At 42.0% G+C, this 15225-nt stretch overlaps 1 protein-coding gene across 1 annotated transcript in view; it reads left to right on the plus strand.

Moving 5' to 3' along the window:
* LOC125906105 (ras-specific guanine nucleotide-releasing factor 1-like) overlaps window positions 1-15225 on the plus strand; it is a 35604-nt gene that overhangs the window by 16938 nt on the left and 3441 nt on the right. Inside the window, exons 10-23 of the mRNA XM_049604528.1 lie at window positions 904-1064; window positions 1649-1712; window positions 2583-2725; window positions 3538-3620; window positions 4329-4577; window positions 7723-8096; window positions 8332-8448; window positions 10489-10659; window positions 12138-12244; window positions 12343-12455; window positions 12980-13040; window positions 13180-13286; window positions 13435-13519; window positions 13648-13845. Coding sequence (XP_049460485.1) covers window positions 904-1064; window positions 1649-1712; window positions 2583-2725; window positions 3538-3620; window positions 4329-4577; window positions 7723-8096; window positions 8332-8448; window positions 10489-10659; window positions 12138-12244; window positions 12343-12455; window positions 12980-13040; window positions 13180-13286; window positions 13435-13519; window positions 13648-13845 — 2033 coding nt within the window. The remainder of the gene's footprint in view (window positions 1-903; window positions 1065-1648; window positions 1713-2582; window positions 2726-3537; window positions 3621-4328; window positions 4578-7722; window positions 8097-8331; window positions 8449-10488; window positions 10660-12137; window positions 12245-12342; window positions 12456-12979; window positions 13041-13179; window positions 13287-13434; window positions 13520-13647; window positions 13846-15225) is intronic.

The following is a 15225-nucleotide window of genomic DNA, read 5'->3' on the forward strand; positions in this document are numbered from 1 at the left end:
GATAAAACAGCAAACAAGCTGACCCACATATGTCAAAGTAACAGAGCATTACTGAGATTAGTAATCGTGATGTAATTACTGAATTTCAAACTGTAATTCCTGACACCACTTGTTACTAATAAAAGCTGGTACGTTTCTGACACTTGTTACCCAACACTGCATGCAAACTGCAAGGCTGTTTTTTAACTGAAAACATTTGAATTTATGGCCTTTAATCAACTTTTTCTTTTGAAAGTCATTAAAAACATTGGGTTTCATTATGACAGTGTCTTTATGGAAACTGGTACATGAGTAGTTGTAAAGGATGACGTGAGGTCAAAACACAAATACTCACATATAGAATTGAGGAGCGATAAGCACGATGACCTCTGATGGACACACGCCCTTAAATGTGTCATACTGACAAAAGTAGGATTGTATCACAGTTAAATATGAATTCGTCAGCATACATTAAATACCGTCTTCACATGTCTCTTCTGCAGCCTTTTCTGTTGTGGTGCATCACATGTACTCTCACCCAGATCTTTAACACTTTCCACCATCTCTGCATTGATTACTGGTGCACAAACACATGCCTGTTCACTGTGACTGCAAACTACTAATAACAGTAGTTTGCAGTCACAGTGTTTACACACACAAATTTTACGCTTGTAATTTACAGATACAGTTGGAGCAAACATTTTGTGTATTTGTCCTTATCTGTCCACACCTGCTAATACAAGTGTGAGGAACTTGTGGTACAGACATAGCTGAGAGTGTCATTTAATTATTCCCATAAAGGGTTTTCGAAGGTTAAACACTAATTATAAGATCAAGGTCAAAGTCAAATTTCATGTGTTTTCCTGTGTGTGTGTGTGTGTGTGTGTGTGTGTGTGTGTGTGTGTGTGTGTTGACACTCCAAAGGTTCTCTGATCCAGGTGCCGATGAGCGAGAAAGGGAAGATCACGAGAGGCCGACTGGGCTCTTTGTCTCTGAAGAAAGAAGGAGAGAGACAGTGTTTCCTCTTTTCCAAACATCTCATCATCTGTACACGTGGCTCCGGGGGAAAACTTCACATCACTAAGGTACAGTAGGATTCTTAGCAGGAGGACCTAATACTAAAAAATACAAGCCAATAAATTGAGGTAAATTTTTCTTTAAATATCCCATAAAACAGTTTAAAAATCACAATTTCCATGATAATTGAGAGTGAAAAGTTTGACAAAGCCTTACATTTTGCCCAGCTGTTATGCAGTATCAGTCCTTTTAATACTGAAAGGGTCTCGAAAATTGATGTTAGTTATTTGTGTGTGTTAAGTGTTAATGTGTATTATCAACATTACAGTATGATAAACAGTAAAAACTGCACCTTTTTAAAGTACATAAACGAGGCATAGACTGACATGATGTAGCTTGATAATTATCACTTATTTAATATGTACATATAATATTAATTATTTAGTTCATCTTATTTTCTTTAGAAAATGTTTTAGTCACATCTGATTAAATCATATTGTTGACCCAGATTTTAATAGCCCTCATAGAGACATTTCCAAAGTCTGTATCTTTTTCAGCAGCATTTTGTTTTTTAAACTGTACAGAAGGCTCCACTGTCTATTAGCTGGTAACAAACTGTGTGTGACCTTGTGACCTTTCAATCCTGTCACAGAATGGAGTGGTTTCTCTCATAGACTGCACACTGATGGAGGAGGCAGAGGGGACAGATGATGAGTGTAAGTTACCGAGTTCATATTTACTGTATGACGTAGTTAAAACATAAAACTATAAAGCTCTTTAAACTACTTGGCATCATTTTCTCTGAAGAACTGCAGATGTTACCAAAGACAAACTTGTAGGGGAGTATTTCGTTAATTTTACCCTGACTCCTCGCACTTGCATCATTTCTACCTTCTCCCCATCACCCCCACAGTAACTGTTGTGCTGGGGTTGGCAAAAAATGAGTAGTGACAATGAATCAGTACAATGATACTGCAGGGATATAGTCTTCAGAAGGAGAGGGCTGTCATACAGTGTTAGGGCAAGGTTAAGGTTTTTGGTACTGGTAAGAATCAGTCATCTGTGGCTCAATGCGGAAAGCTTTACTGACATTATTTATGAACTACAAAATACACTAAGACTTTTAATGTTCACCTCAATACTGATCTGGAAATGTCTAGAATGTGTCTTAAAATTGGCAAGACCACCAAAATCCCAACTGGATGCCCTATTACAGAGCTCCTTGATTTTTTTTATTTTTATTTTTTTTAATTAATTAAGTTTTCTTCCTGTAACTCATCAGGGCAAGATTCCCTGTAGTTTTTCCAGTTATTAGACCCTTTAGACATTTTCAATATAAAATATCGGTATGATTACACACCTAACAAATGTGATGGAAAATTTGATTGTGGCCCTCTCAGAGCTTTGAGCTGCACTCACTCACAAATAGGGGAAAAAAAAGAACTTGCTAAAGTGTTAATTTTTATCTTATTTAGGCATTTCTGTTTTCTAATATGTTCCTCATTCTTCTTACGGTGTTTGCTCTCAGTGTATTTCATTTTTCCCTGTCACTGTAAAATAAGGATTGTTGAATTTGTTCCTTACAGCCAAAGGAGAGCGGAGTGGCCAGGACACAGAGCACCTGGACTTTAAAGTGATGGTGGAGCCCAAAGACGTCCAGCCCTACACTGTCATCCTGGTGGCTTCATCCCGACAGGAGAAGTCAGCGTGGACAAGTGACATCAGCCAGGTAGGTGTCAGATTATAGACTGAATGTGTTCCAAAAACACAGCAGGATAGTTAAGTGCTGATTTAAGTGAAGCATTTTGTTTACAAGTTTACATTAAAATTCAGCCCCTCCAGGGTTTTGCAATGTTGTGATCGCAACAGTTAACGCAAGTTCAGCCAATCCCCGTTAATTCTGCACAACCTTGAAATTTAAAATCTCATTTCATTGTTGAGCTGCGTACAGCATATTGATTCGCTCAGTCCCTTTCCCTCTTTCTCTCTTTATCTTGAGACTACTGCTGCAGGACTGGAGCTCTGTGCCTGGGACAGAGTTACACACACAGTGACAAAGCTAACTGTTGGCATCACAAAGCTAATGTTACCCAATGGTTATTAACTGGTTAAACGACAGAGTCGAGCCTTCATGGGTGTCATTGTGAGATTAACAGCTCAGTGTCGGATGTTAACTGCTGCGCCGGGGGTTCTGACCAAGTGGCAAAATGTGATAAGTAGTGATGAGATCACGATGTGCTGTGTTAGCTCGTGCTAACCGGTCAGAGATAGCAGGAGGAGAGCAACTTATGGAGACTGTCCCTCAGCCTTCTTTCGAACGGCAGCAACAGCTGATTGGTGGCAATCAACTGTTGCTGAAAATTAAACTTAAGACTATGGTCTGCAAACATCTGACACTTCCTCTATAGATATACATAATCATTAAAAAGATAAGAACATACCAACTCTTATGGCCGTTAGGGGTAGAAACTTGTATCGTCAACACGTTTGTGAACTCACTCACCCGAGTGCCTTTTTTGTGTCTGTCACCTCGCCTTACAGTGCATCGACAACATTCGCTGCAATGGCCTGATGATGAACGCCTTCGAGGAAAACAGTAAAGTCACTGTGCCACAGATGATTAAGTGAGAGTCTGACACCACGCAGAAATGCACATACATTATACATGCACAATCAGAGACTGGCATTGGCATTACATAAATACATGACAAACACATGAATAATGCATGAACATGTGTGCCCAAACTCATACACATTTGTACTTCTGTTCTTGTGAGGACCCTCAGTGACATCACATATTCCCACAACTACCTGTATAACCCCAACCTAAACCTACTCTGACCATTAACCCTTTTATAGCCATCTAAACAAGCGCAAACCAGAAATGTTTTTACTTTTTCAAAACATCTCCTCACTTTCAAGGTCTCAAATTAGTTCTTATAAAGATTAGGAGAGCACACACCAACATGCACACACACACACACTCCCTCTGTTTGTATGTATACACAGCTGAATGATTCAGTGGGCCCTTTCAAGCCTGCACTTCACCGAATCATGTACAGCCTGTAGAGGCCAGTCGGGTGGACATACGGAGGGGTTTGCCTCAGTTTACTTTCACTATGAGTAAATGTCATTAGTCTTTCCTGATAATTGTATTGATCTTTGTTTTTTTCCCCCTCTGGGGAAACTATCCAACCCACAGCTATGTTAATGCTTTACCCACTGACTCGCACGTGACTAGAGAAGTGTACTAACTGTAGGTAGGCTGCATAAGTAGTGGGAGCTAAATCCCTGTGAGTCACATTCCTAACCTCAGTTAAACCCCACTGCAGGTCGGACACCAGCTTGTACTGTGATGATGTCGACATTCGCTTCAGCAAGATGATGAACTCCTGCAAGGTGCTACAGATCCGCTACGCCAGCGTGGAGCGTTTGTTGGAGAGGCTGACCGACTTGCGCTTCCTCTCAATTGACTTCCTAAACACTTTCCTCCACTCCTACCGCGTCTTCACCAGCGCTGACGTAGTGCTGGACAAACTCATCACCATCTACAAGAAGCCGATCAGTGCCATCCCTGCACGGTGAGTGATCCCCTGAGTGAAGTGAGCTCACTGATATCACTGTCATCTGTCATTTCTTATGCCTGGTTGCACCGTGGATTGTGGGAAATTCTTCAGCTCTACTTTACAAAAAAAGCTAGTGAGCACTTTGTAGACCCTAAAGGAAACTCTAAAATAAGCAATTTGATCGCAGATAACAATGCTACAGGTGTTACAAGTTTTGGGGGAGTTTGCCATTGGTATGATGACTGCAGGGGATGGCCACCAGAGCTATGGCATGTGAACTGAATATTCATTTCACTATCTTTAGATGTGTCTTACCCGAGAATTTGGCAGCACATCCAACCAGTCTAGTGAGCTTGCTCAGGACCTCCATATTTGGCTTCTTCACCTGCAAGATCATCTGAGACCACAGAGCATTTTTGCAGAAATTCTTTGGTTGTGCAGACCAACTGTTGCATCAACTATCAGTTTGTTGGTCTGAGACGATCTTGCAGGTGAAGAAGCCATATGGAGGTCCTGGGCTTGTGTGGTTACACATGGTCTTTGATTGTGAGGCTGGTTGGATGTACTGCCAAATTCTCGATAACGACACTGAAGACGGCTTAAAGTAGTGAATTTAACATTCAGTTCACAGGCAACAGCTCTGGTGGACATTCCTGCAGTCAGCATGCCAATAGCACGCTCCCCCCAAACTGGGGACATCTGTGGCATTGTGTAGTGTGACAAAACTGCTCCTTTTAGAGCATGCTGTTTAATCAGCATCTTGATGTGCCACACCTGTCAGGTAGATGGATTGTGGAATATGTTTGCAAAATGTTGTCTTTGAAACATTTTGACAAATTTGTGAACAAAATTTGAGAAAACTGAGCCCATTGTGTAGATAGAAAAAGTCTTAAATCCTTAATTTCACTTTATAAAAAATAGGAGCAAAACAAAAGTTTATATTATATTAATATTATTATATTATTATATGCATAGTCCCCAGAGGATGAATCTTACAGACTTTGATGATCCCCTGACTTTTACTTGGCACCATTATTAGGTCAAAGTTTCAATAAACTTTGTTTAATGACCAAAAACTCTGAAAACTAATGGCACTCCCATCAGCCTCAGCTGTAGTTTGCATTTAGTGCTATGTTAGCATGCTAACACCTGACTAAGACGGTCAATACATGGTAAACATTATACCTGCTAAACACCAGCATGTTAACATTGTCACTGTAACCACTGTATCCAAGTAAAGGGGGCAGCTAGCATGGCTTTTGTTAAGACTCTTAAGTCTCGTTAGAGTAAACCAGCATGGTACGACTAGCTGAGCTCCAAGGTCAAACGAAATGTGATCAAAGTCAAGGTGCATCATTGCATAAATGGCATAATTATTTGATATAATAAACCTGCCTCCCATGCCCTAATATATCAAATAATTATGCATAAATGGCAAAATTATTTGATATATTAGGGCATGGGAGGCAGGTTTATTTGTAGAGCACCTTTCAACAATAAGGCAAATCAATGTGCTGTACATATGAAGGACTTGAAATGCATAACAACATCAGCCAATCAGAGGAAAAGTGTCTCAACCAGCAGACACAGCAGATCCCCAGTGAAAACAGAGCACCTGTGCATGTGTAGCAGTGTTCTCAGTTGTGATTAAGTTACCTCAGAGTTACTGTAGTCCCTCTTCATGAAGTGTTTTTACCTGTAAACAGGAGGTTTGTTCCATTAAACCCCTCCTAGTATCTCACCGCCAGGCCAATCCCTGTAGTGTGTGACGACTGAAAAAGGAACCAAGTTTGAATTTTCCACGTATTTTTCTCTCGAGGATGCAGCAACAGTTCTGTAATGGTGCAGTGAAAAGGTAGGACTTCTCTGGTGTCTGGATTTGTCTTTGCTCTCATGTGGACTGTAAGCAGCCCATCATGCTATCATACCCTCTCCAGGTGAGCAGGGACGAGAGGAGAGGCAGCAAGAGGTCACAACCAACACCACTGTCTTCTGTCCACCATCACAGTTAATTGGGTCCTGCGTCCACCCTCCTCTCCCTCACCCCTCCTCTGCTTTCTCGTTCCTCTCTTTTACCCTTTTCCATTCTCTTACTTTTATTTTTCTTTCCACGAGTCTGACCATTCCTCTCTCCGCTGCGCGGTCACCATGGCAACCCTTCACTCTGCTGCAGGACCCCACCCTCTCCCTCTCTCCTCATCTTCTCCCTCCCTCCCTCTCTCTCTCTCTCCCTTTCTCCCATCATCTGCAGCGGCTCTATGGTATTAAATATTGATGGTGGTGTTTTGCACCCAGACCCTGCTCTCTTCTCCTCCTCTCTCCCCCTCCTTCCTTCTTTTTGTCTTACTTCTCCCTCTTTTCCTGCTTAATTATCTCCTCTCATTTTGCCTATTTCCTGCTTTACTTGTGTCCTCTCTTGACTCTTCACTTTGCTGTTTATGCTTCATCTCTCTCCCTATCCTCCCTGTCATTGCCATCTTTGTCATTCTCATCTCCTTATTTGTAAATGTTTTGCAAATTTAGGCAAGGAGACACAACATGGTTGCAGCTAACACCATACAGGGCTGGAGGCTTCCCATTCGCCCACTCCCAACCAGCAGCCTTCGCTGTGGTGGAATCCATATCCACTATGTTGCTCCTCTCTCGCCCCCTCCCTCTCAGTCTCACTGTTTTTGCCCCTGCTTTTTTTTTTTTTTGTTTTGCACTGCACCTCTGTCTCTTTCTCCCACTTCCCCTCTCTCACTCTCTCTCTGGCTCCTCTTTTCTCTCTCTCTCCCCATGTCTCTGTGGGCCTCCCCTGGGCTGGTTGCTGTTGGCAGCACCCGTGCCTCCCACACTGTCACTTGACATGCTATTTATAGGCCTTCAGAGGGGGTGGCTCTCAGTGCAAGGAGGATGCTGTCTTAAACAATGTAGCTTAAATAAAAGAGGCAGGAGCTCCCGAAGAGCCCTGTGGTTAATGTGTTCCCTCTCTGCCTCTGTGTACCGACACCGAGTGCACTGTGCACCCCCATTATCACCATTTCTCCCCTTTCCTCTCTCTCCTATTCAGGTCACTGTGAATAATTACCCCATATCCCCAAGGTGTTGTTTTTTAGTAGTAAAAGATACTCTTCTCAGTGTTCATCCTCCTGTCTTTTTCTCCGCTTCTTTCCTGCAGTTCTTTGGAGCTTTTCTTTGCCAGCAGCCAGAACAACAAACTCCTCTACGGCGAGCCACCCACGTCGCCGCGTGCCAGCCGCAAGTTCTCCTCCCCTCCTCCTCTCTCCATCACCAAGTCGTCCTCACCCAACCGCCGTCGCAAGCTCTCGCTCAACATCCCCATCATCACAGGGGGCAAAGCCCTAGACCTGGCTGCTCTCAGTTGTTCTCCCAATGGCTATGCAAGCATGCACTCCACCATGTCACCCTTCAGTAAGACCACCCTCGACATTAACAAGCTCTATGTGTCTAGCACCATGGCCAGCAAAATCCCCGATGAGGGAGAGACCAAAGCCGAAGGCAAGGCTGAGGAGTCTGTGCTCAACAAGCAAGGTCAGAATCACTGTCCAAGGGCTTTTTCCTCAGTTTTAATGAGGTTTCTGTGTAGTGTGGTAGCATTTTTACAAGCCCAGTGTCATGCTCATGTCTTGTATGTGTCCTCCACTCACACTAGAGCCACTTTCACAGTCCAGCCCATTAAAGTTAAAGTGGTACTGAATCATATTTTGCATGTGTAAGAGGTCTAAAGTAAAAAACAATCAGCTTGTGAAATGCTTTTTCTGTCCAGATCTGTCTGTGAGAGAGGAATGTGATGAGGATCCAAATCAGAGTGATGAAGCAGAAGCAGAAATGTCTCCTCCCAAATCACCATCAACACCCAAGAATGTCAAGTCAAAAAACTCTGGTGCAGTATGACTTTGTCTCTCTATCACCACTGCATCGTGACCCAGTGTTCTGTTTAACCGCTTGTGTGTCCGAGACCCTTTTAGTAGATCTTGTGATCTACTTTTGAATCCACACCCACCAGTTACAAAACAAATGAGTTGGCATGTATGTTAAGTAACTTGGCAAGAATATAGGAGCTGGCAAACTCCAGCAGCTTAGCACTTAGTGCTAGTGACATAGTGTACTTGCCAGTGGAGTGTCCTGGCAAATTAGAATATGACAAAAAAAAAAAAAATCAATAATAATAGATCATGTCAATAACAAGGACCATTAGTAACATGGAGCACATTTAACAGGCCTGACTCTTATATTAGATCCTCTATGAGCACTTGAATGACTAATTCTGACTGGCTGATTACATGATTTAACTTGTCAAAGTAACAGATAATGTGAAACTAGAATGAAATCAAATTTTAAGGGCAGTTGTCCAGTGGAACTTCACTGAAAGCACTGCAGCAGAATAACACCAGTTAACATTCATATACAGGTTAGGCAGAATATTTACTGACTGTTCAAGAGCCAGCAGTGACAGTGTCAGTATTGAAGCGACAACATAAGCTGACAGCAACAGCTTGACGTATTCGCTTTATTACAGAGAGTCAGATAAGACGATTGATACCATTACCATAGATACCACCACCTGCTGGTTAGTTTAGCTTAGCATAAAGACTTGAAACAGGGAAACAGCTAGCCTGGCTCTGTCCAAACAAAATCCACCTATCAGCATCTTTAAAGCTCACAAATTGACCATAATCCTCAGTAAAACCACAACCTGTTGTTATTAAGTCAACAGATTTTCTCTACAGTTGGACAAAGCCAAGCTAGCTCTTTCCCCCTGTTTCCAGTCTCCGTGCTAAGCTAAGCTAACTGGCTGCTGGTGGTAGTTCATATTTACACTGCAGAGAGGGAATAAGTGCACATGCCAAAATGTCGAACTAATGCTTGAATACATTTGAAACATTCAACTTTTTACATTTCTCTGCCTCACACAAACACCTTGTGACTCAGAGGAGTGAACATTTCAAACACTTACACAAATGTTTCTATCAGCTGTCATTATTACATGATGTCTACAAAGCACCTTCAATAGTTCGACTTAATCTTGAAAGATGTCATCAAAGTAGGAGAAACTGTCAGCGGTCTCCGAATAGTAGAAAAGGTGCATTTTAGATTCACGTGTTCAGCGGAAACCAAAAATATCAAAGGTAAGATAAGGTGTCAGCGTGACTTGTACCATCAGATCCATTTTTATCACCCAGCAGACTCACATTGTTTATGTGAGAAGTGAAAACAGGTTGAGAGGAGAAGAGTAATTCATAGAGTTAAATAAATCCCTGCTGCAGTGGACTGTATAGCAAACTTTTTTCTTTTTTTTTTTTTTTTCAGAAAATGACAAGCGTAACTATAGCCAAATAAGGTCTTGATAAAAACCACCCACAGCCTCCTGGCCCTCCCCGTACTGCACAGAGAGGGAGCATCCACCCCGTAGGTAGTCAGGCACAATTCATCCCCAGTGTGTTCTCTTCCCACGGTGCTGGATACAAGGGAAGCCAGTGCCGTGTGTGAGTAGGTGGAAGGAAACCTTGTACCTTAGCAACGATGTGCATGTTCTTCTATACCGCCCCCGGCTGAACGGAGGAAGGGAGGGAGTGAAGGAGGGAGGCAGAGAGGCAGACACGGTGGAGTGTACACCGTCACTGCCACGAGCTGCAGGACACACTGTGCTGGGTCTGTTTCAGCTCTCTGTTGCCCTCCACTGGTCAGCAGCTTAGCTTGATTATCGTCAAATAGTTCATCCACAGCACTTCACAGAAGAAATCAAATCACCTGAAGTCACCTAAAGATGATCCACCCTCAACTGCAGTTTCAGCCTAATCCTATCAACTTGTAATGTTGTCAACTTAGTGGAATTATCCTTCAGTCTTTTGATAACAATAATGAAGAGTGATTAGGTGGTTTAACCTTACAGAAGTATCTCTGTGTTTGCCTCTTCTTGTAGAGTTTTCCCTGTTCTCCTTCAACAATGGCATGGTGGTCTCTTCTTGCCGGGAGCTGGACAATAACCGCAGTGCCCTTTCTGCCGCCTCGGCCTTCGCCATCGCCACAGCTGGTGCCAATGAAGGCACACCCACCAAGGAGAAGTACCGTCGTATGTCGCTGGCCAGCACAGGTCAGTCACATGAGGGGATGCTGTCTCTGTTGGCCAATAGAGAGACTTGTTGAGGAGTATTATGGAACTGAGAGTAAAATACTGTAATTTGATCACAGAAACAGAACAGTACAGTATAGTCCAATATGATCACCATAAAAAGTACTTGATTAGACAACAGGTGACTGACTGGATTATTTAGCCGTAGTGACACTGAGAAACAAAAACAAGCAGTTTTATGTCTGATGACCACCAGGGGGCCTCCAAACAAAGTATAGATGTAAAGTCCTCTTTTTATTTTATGCCATTACTTAAGCATCTGTTTCACTGATATTAACTTTAACTGTTGTGATTGATTTATCTTGTACTGCCCTACAAAGGCTACCCACAGTAACTCCACCAACACTGAAACTGATAAAAATGGCTTCAGCCTAATGTGTCATAGGTAGAAAAGTGGTAATGCACTTATTAAATAGGTGTTCATGAAGTAAATTTTATGCCTAAAAACATGATCAGGGGTTTGACCTATGCCAGTAAAATGCAAGAAAAAACAAATAAAGTGACTTCACCATGCCTTTATATGACCTTAAACAGCAAAGTGCAGCACAATTTTAGTTTCTTATCTTTTTCTCTATGAGGTAAGATGTTTTAAAGTCTTACTAGATTCAATTTTTATTCTTTTTATTTTATAGATGTTTGTTTTAAAAGTAGCAACAAAGAAAATTAATTAAGTATCCCTCAAGTAGTATTTTGTTGTAAAATGTACTTTATCGTATTTGACCTAAATTAAGATTACTTCCTTACTACATCATCATCATACTCCTCATCACTGGACTTGCTATGGACAGTATCATTTTTTTGTCAATGGCATCATCCTTATTCTCACTTTTACCATTTGCTGCGCCTTTCCTTGGTCTGAAAGAATCCCAAATCTTTAGGAACCCAAGCTGGAGGGTAGTAATTACATTTTCTGTGGTTTGCCTTGAGTTTTAGTTGGGTTTTGCAGTTACTGCAATTTTTACACCCTATCTCACCCTTTCTCAAAAACCAAACAAGATTGGACAAGGAAATTATGTCACAAGATAAAAGAGATATCCAAAGGTTTAATTTCAGTCATAACTTAGTTTTGACCAAAATGATAGATACTGTGGTTAGCCTTTGGAGGGCAGTGTAAGTGATTGTTGTTGTGCATATGGCAAAGCTGCAATGAGGAGTTATCAGCTTTTGAATGGGGGAATGTAATATGTTGGCTTTCCCCATGTCATATTCCTAATGCTACTAGTTTCACCTTCAGTGTCCCTTTAAGTACTGTAACGATAAAGAAGACTGCACAGCAAGAGTAACGTCTGGGGGAGAAGGGGGGATGCAAATATGACTCTGACTATGGAATTTATATACATAATTTATGTTTGAATAGTGCTTGACCATTTCAAATAGTCTTCAATAGTGTGGTGTGTGGGAATTCAGCTTGACTGTAACTTTGTCAAACCTGGTTTCAGGTTTTCCTACAGACCAGAGGAATGGGGACAAAGAGTTTGTTATCAGGAGAGCTGCCACAAACAGGGTCCTGAATGTGTTGCGTCACTGGGTCTCCAAACACTCGCAGGTACAGTTCACCTTTTAATCTATCTTTCCATGCCTTCGTAGGAGAAAAAAACAACACTTCTGTAATGACTCTGCTGTTGTTCCTGTGTTGGTCCTCAGGACTTTGAGATGAACACAGAGCTGAAGATGCGAGTAATTGGCTTCCTGGAGGAGGTGATGCATGACCCAGAGCTCCTGACACAGGAAAGAAAGGCAGCTGCCAACATCATCAGGTTGGTTTTCTGTTATCAGTGATTGTCATATGTGACGCATTTGTTTGTCAGCGCCATGTGGAAGAAAAGTTTCTGCAAGAGTATTTCTGATGCCAACAATCATGGTCATAAAAACAGTAACTATAGATCCAGTACATCACAGGTCCTGGCCTAAATCTAAGCCTTGGTGCACCTGCGCAAAATGTACCTTTCCTTCTGAGCAGCAGTTTCTGAATATCCCTGACGTGTTTTCTATTCCTCTGGGAAACACAGTCCAGGTTTTTACATTAGTACAGCAGGGCAAAACTGGAGTGAAACCCCAGTATGGTGTGTGATTTAACCAACCTGTCAGCATGCCCCTCTTGCTACTAAACATTATCAAACTGAGGAGCTGAAGCCAAAAGTGCCTTTAACCAAACTGAACAAAAGTGTGCTGGGTCAAGTTGGGCACTTTTGGACAGGTCACAACCATCTATGTCTACCTAGGTCGAGGTAATTGTGGACAAAACTGTCAAATAATGGCACTATTCTCTTTTTGTATGTAGGACTCTCACTCAGGAGGACCCTGGAGACAACCAGGTCACACTGGAAGAGATCACACAGATGGTGAGAGGAAGATTACAAAAGCCTTTTCAGTGTATATAAAAAAACTTGTGCTTCTTGAAATGACTGTGTTTCCTATTGAAATGGTTTCTGCTTTAGTTGTAATGATGCTTTTTATTGTCTGTGTTTGCGTGTGTGTCAGGCCATGGATGACTCTAAGACTGAGCCGTTTGAGAGCCACTCTGCCCTGGAGATAGCTGAGCAACTCACACTGCTGGACCACCTGGTCTTCAAGGTCATCCCATACGAGTGAGTACACAAGCATACCCGTGTTCGTGCATGCACACACAAAAGCTTATGCACATACACAGGCACTTGGATGAAAATGATTAAGGTGGGAGGAGGAGATTGAAGGGATGTACACACAGTGAATGTTTGAATGCATGTTTTTCTACAGGGAGTTCTTTGGTCAAGGCTGGATGAAGAACGACAAGAATGAGAGAACGCCCTACATTATGAAAACAACCAAGCATTTCAACGATGTATGTGTTTACTCTGGTATTGTTATATTATAGATAGATAGATAGATAGATAGATAGATAGATAGATAGATAGATAGATAGATAGATGATCATTACTACCAATATGTCTCTTTTTCTTTTTTCGTCAGATCAGCAACAGGATCGCCACCGAGATCCTGCAGTGGGATGATGTCAACATGCGGGTGGCGGTGATCGAGAAATGGGTGGCGGTGGCTGACATTTGCCGCTGCCTTCACAACTACAACGCCATGCTGGAGATCACATCCTCGCTTAACCGCAGCTCCGTCTTCCGCCTCAAGAAGACCTGGCTCAAAGTGTCCAAGCAGGTATCAGACATTTCTGATATGTCCTCCAGCAGCGACATTATCTGGGTCAACTCACTTTCTCAAATAAACACTAAAGGTCAGATGGCCCTAAAGGAAAACTTTGCCATTTTGGGAAATACGCTTACAGTGGACTATTTGTTCTCCTGCTGAAGCTGTAGATGAGACGAACGATACCACTCTCATGTCTGGACACTAAACAAAGGCTTTCTCTCTGACAATCTTTTTGACTTCCTGGAGTTTTGTCGTCACTGTGAGGTTGCCTAACAACTAGGGCTGGGTATCACTACTCAATATTTTCAGTGATCGACCAAAATAACCCAGTACCAAGTAGTATTGAAACTTTTCCTGTCAAATGATACTCTACTGGTATCAGTATCACCTAAGGGTACTGGTATTGGGGCTGGTATTGTAATTTTTTTCAAAGGATACCCATGTAACCGGTGGACTTTAGTGTTGTTTGAGTTTTGTTGATATGAAGAGGCCCAGACCGTGGATGTCTTTGGACATCTCTGTTTATTCCTGACAAAAGGTGGCAAAAACAAAATCCTTCGTCAAACACAACCACACAAACTCGAGCCCTTACACAAATTAAGTGACACAGGATCATGTTAGCATAATACAAATTTACAAACATAGCTTAACAGTGCAAAAACAAGAATTTTACTACAAGAGCAATGTCGCTTACCTCTCCCACGGAGCACAACAGAAAAAGGGGAGAGGACAGACAGGACACACCTCTTTATAGGTGGGGTACCCCCACAGGTCAACACAGGGGTACAGAAACTGAGTGTCAAGCATTCCCCATATTGACTGCAGAGGCCTAAGTGTGTCCTAAGTAGTAACAACTGAAACAAATTTTGTGTAATTAAAATACTTACAAATGTACATTTGACTTTGTTATACATATTACTGCTGCATAATTCAGCCTGTTACACCCAGATTTACTAGCAACCAGCAGAGATTCCAGGAAGTTACTGCTCCTGGACAAGAACTCTTTTCAGCATGTCAGACTACTTTTACAATTTTGTAAGGTTTTAACAAACAGGATATTGATTATGTTGATTTTTTGGGTTTTAGAGGTGCTGGTAGGCAGATTTTTTTTTAATCCAGTTTGGACAGAGCCAAGCTAGCTTTTACCCCCATTTTCAGTCTTTGTGCTAAGCTAAGCTAATTGTCCCCTGCTTCTGGCCTCATATTTAGTGTACATATGGAAGTGGCTTTGATCTCATCCTCTAACTCTCGGCGTGTTTTTCCCAAATTGTTGAACTATTTCTTCCAGCTTTTTTCTTCCAGCCATAGTGAGCATTTCAAACTCTTTTTTTTATAACTTGTATCAAAAATGAAACAGGGCATTTTGCAAGTGAAACAAAATGAAAAGAA

Source organism: Epinephelus fuscoguttatus, linkage group LG2, assembly GCF_011397635.1.
Source record: "Epinephelus fuscoguttatus linkage group LG2, E.fuscoguttatus.final_Chr_v1".
NCBI lineage: Eukaryota > Metazoa > Chordata > Actinopteri > Perciformes > Serranidae > Epinephelus > Epinephelus fuscoguttatus.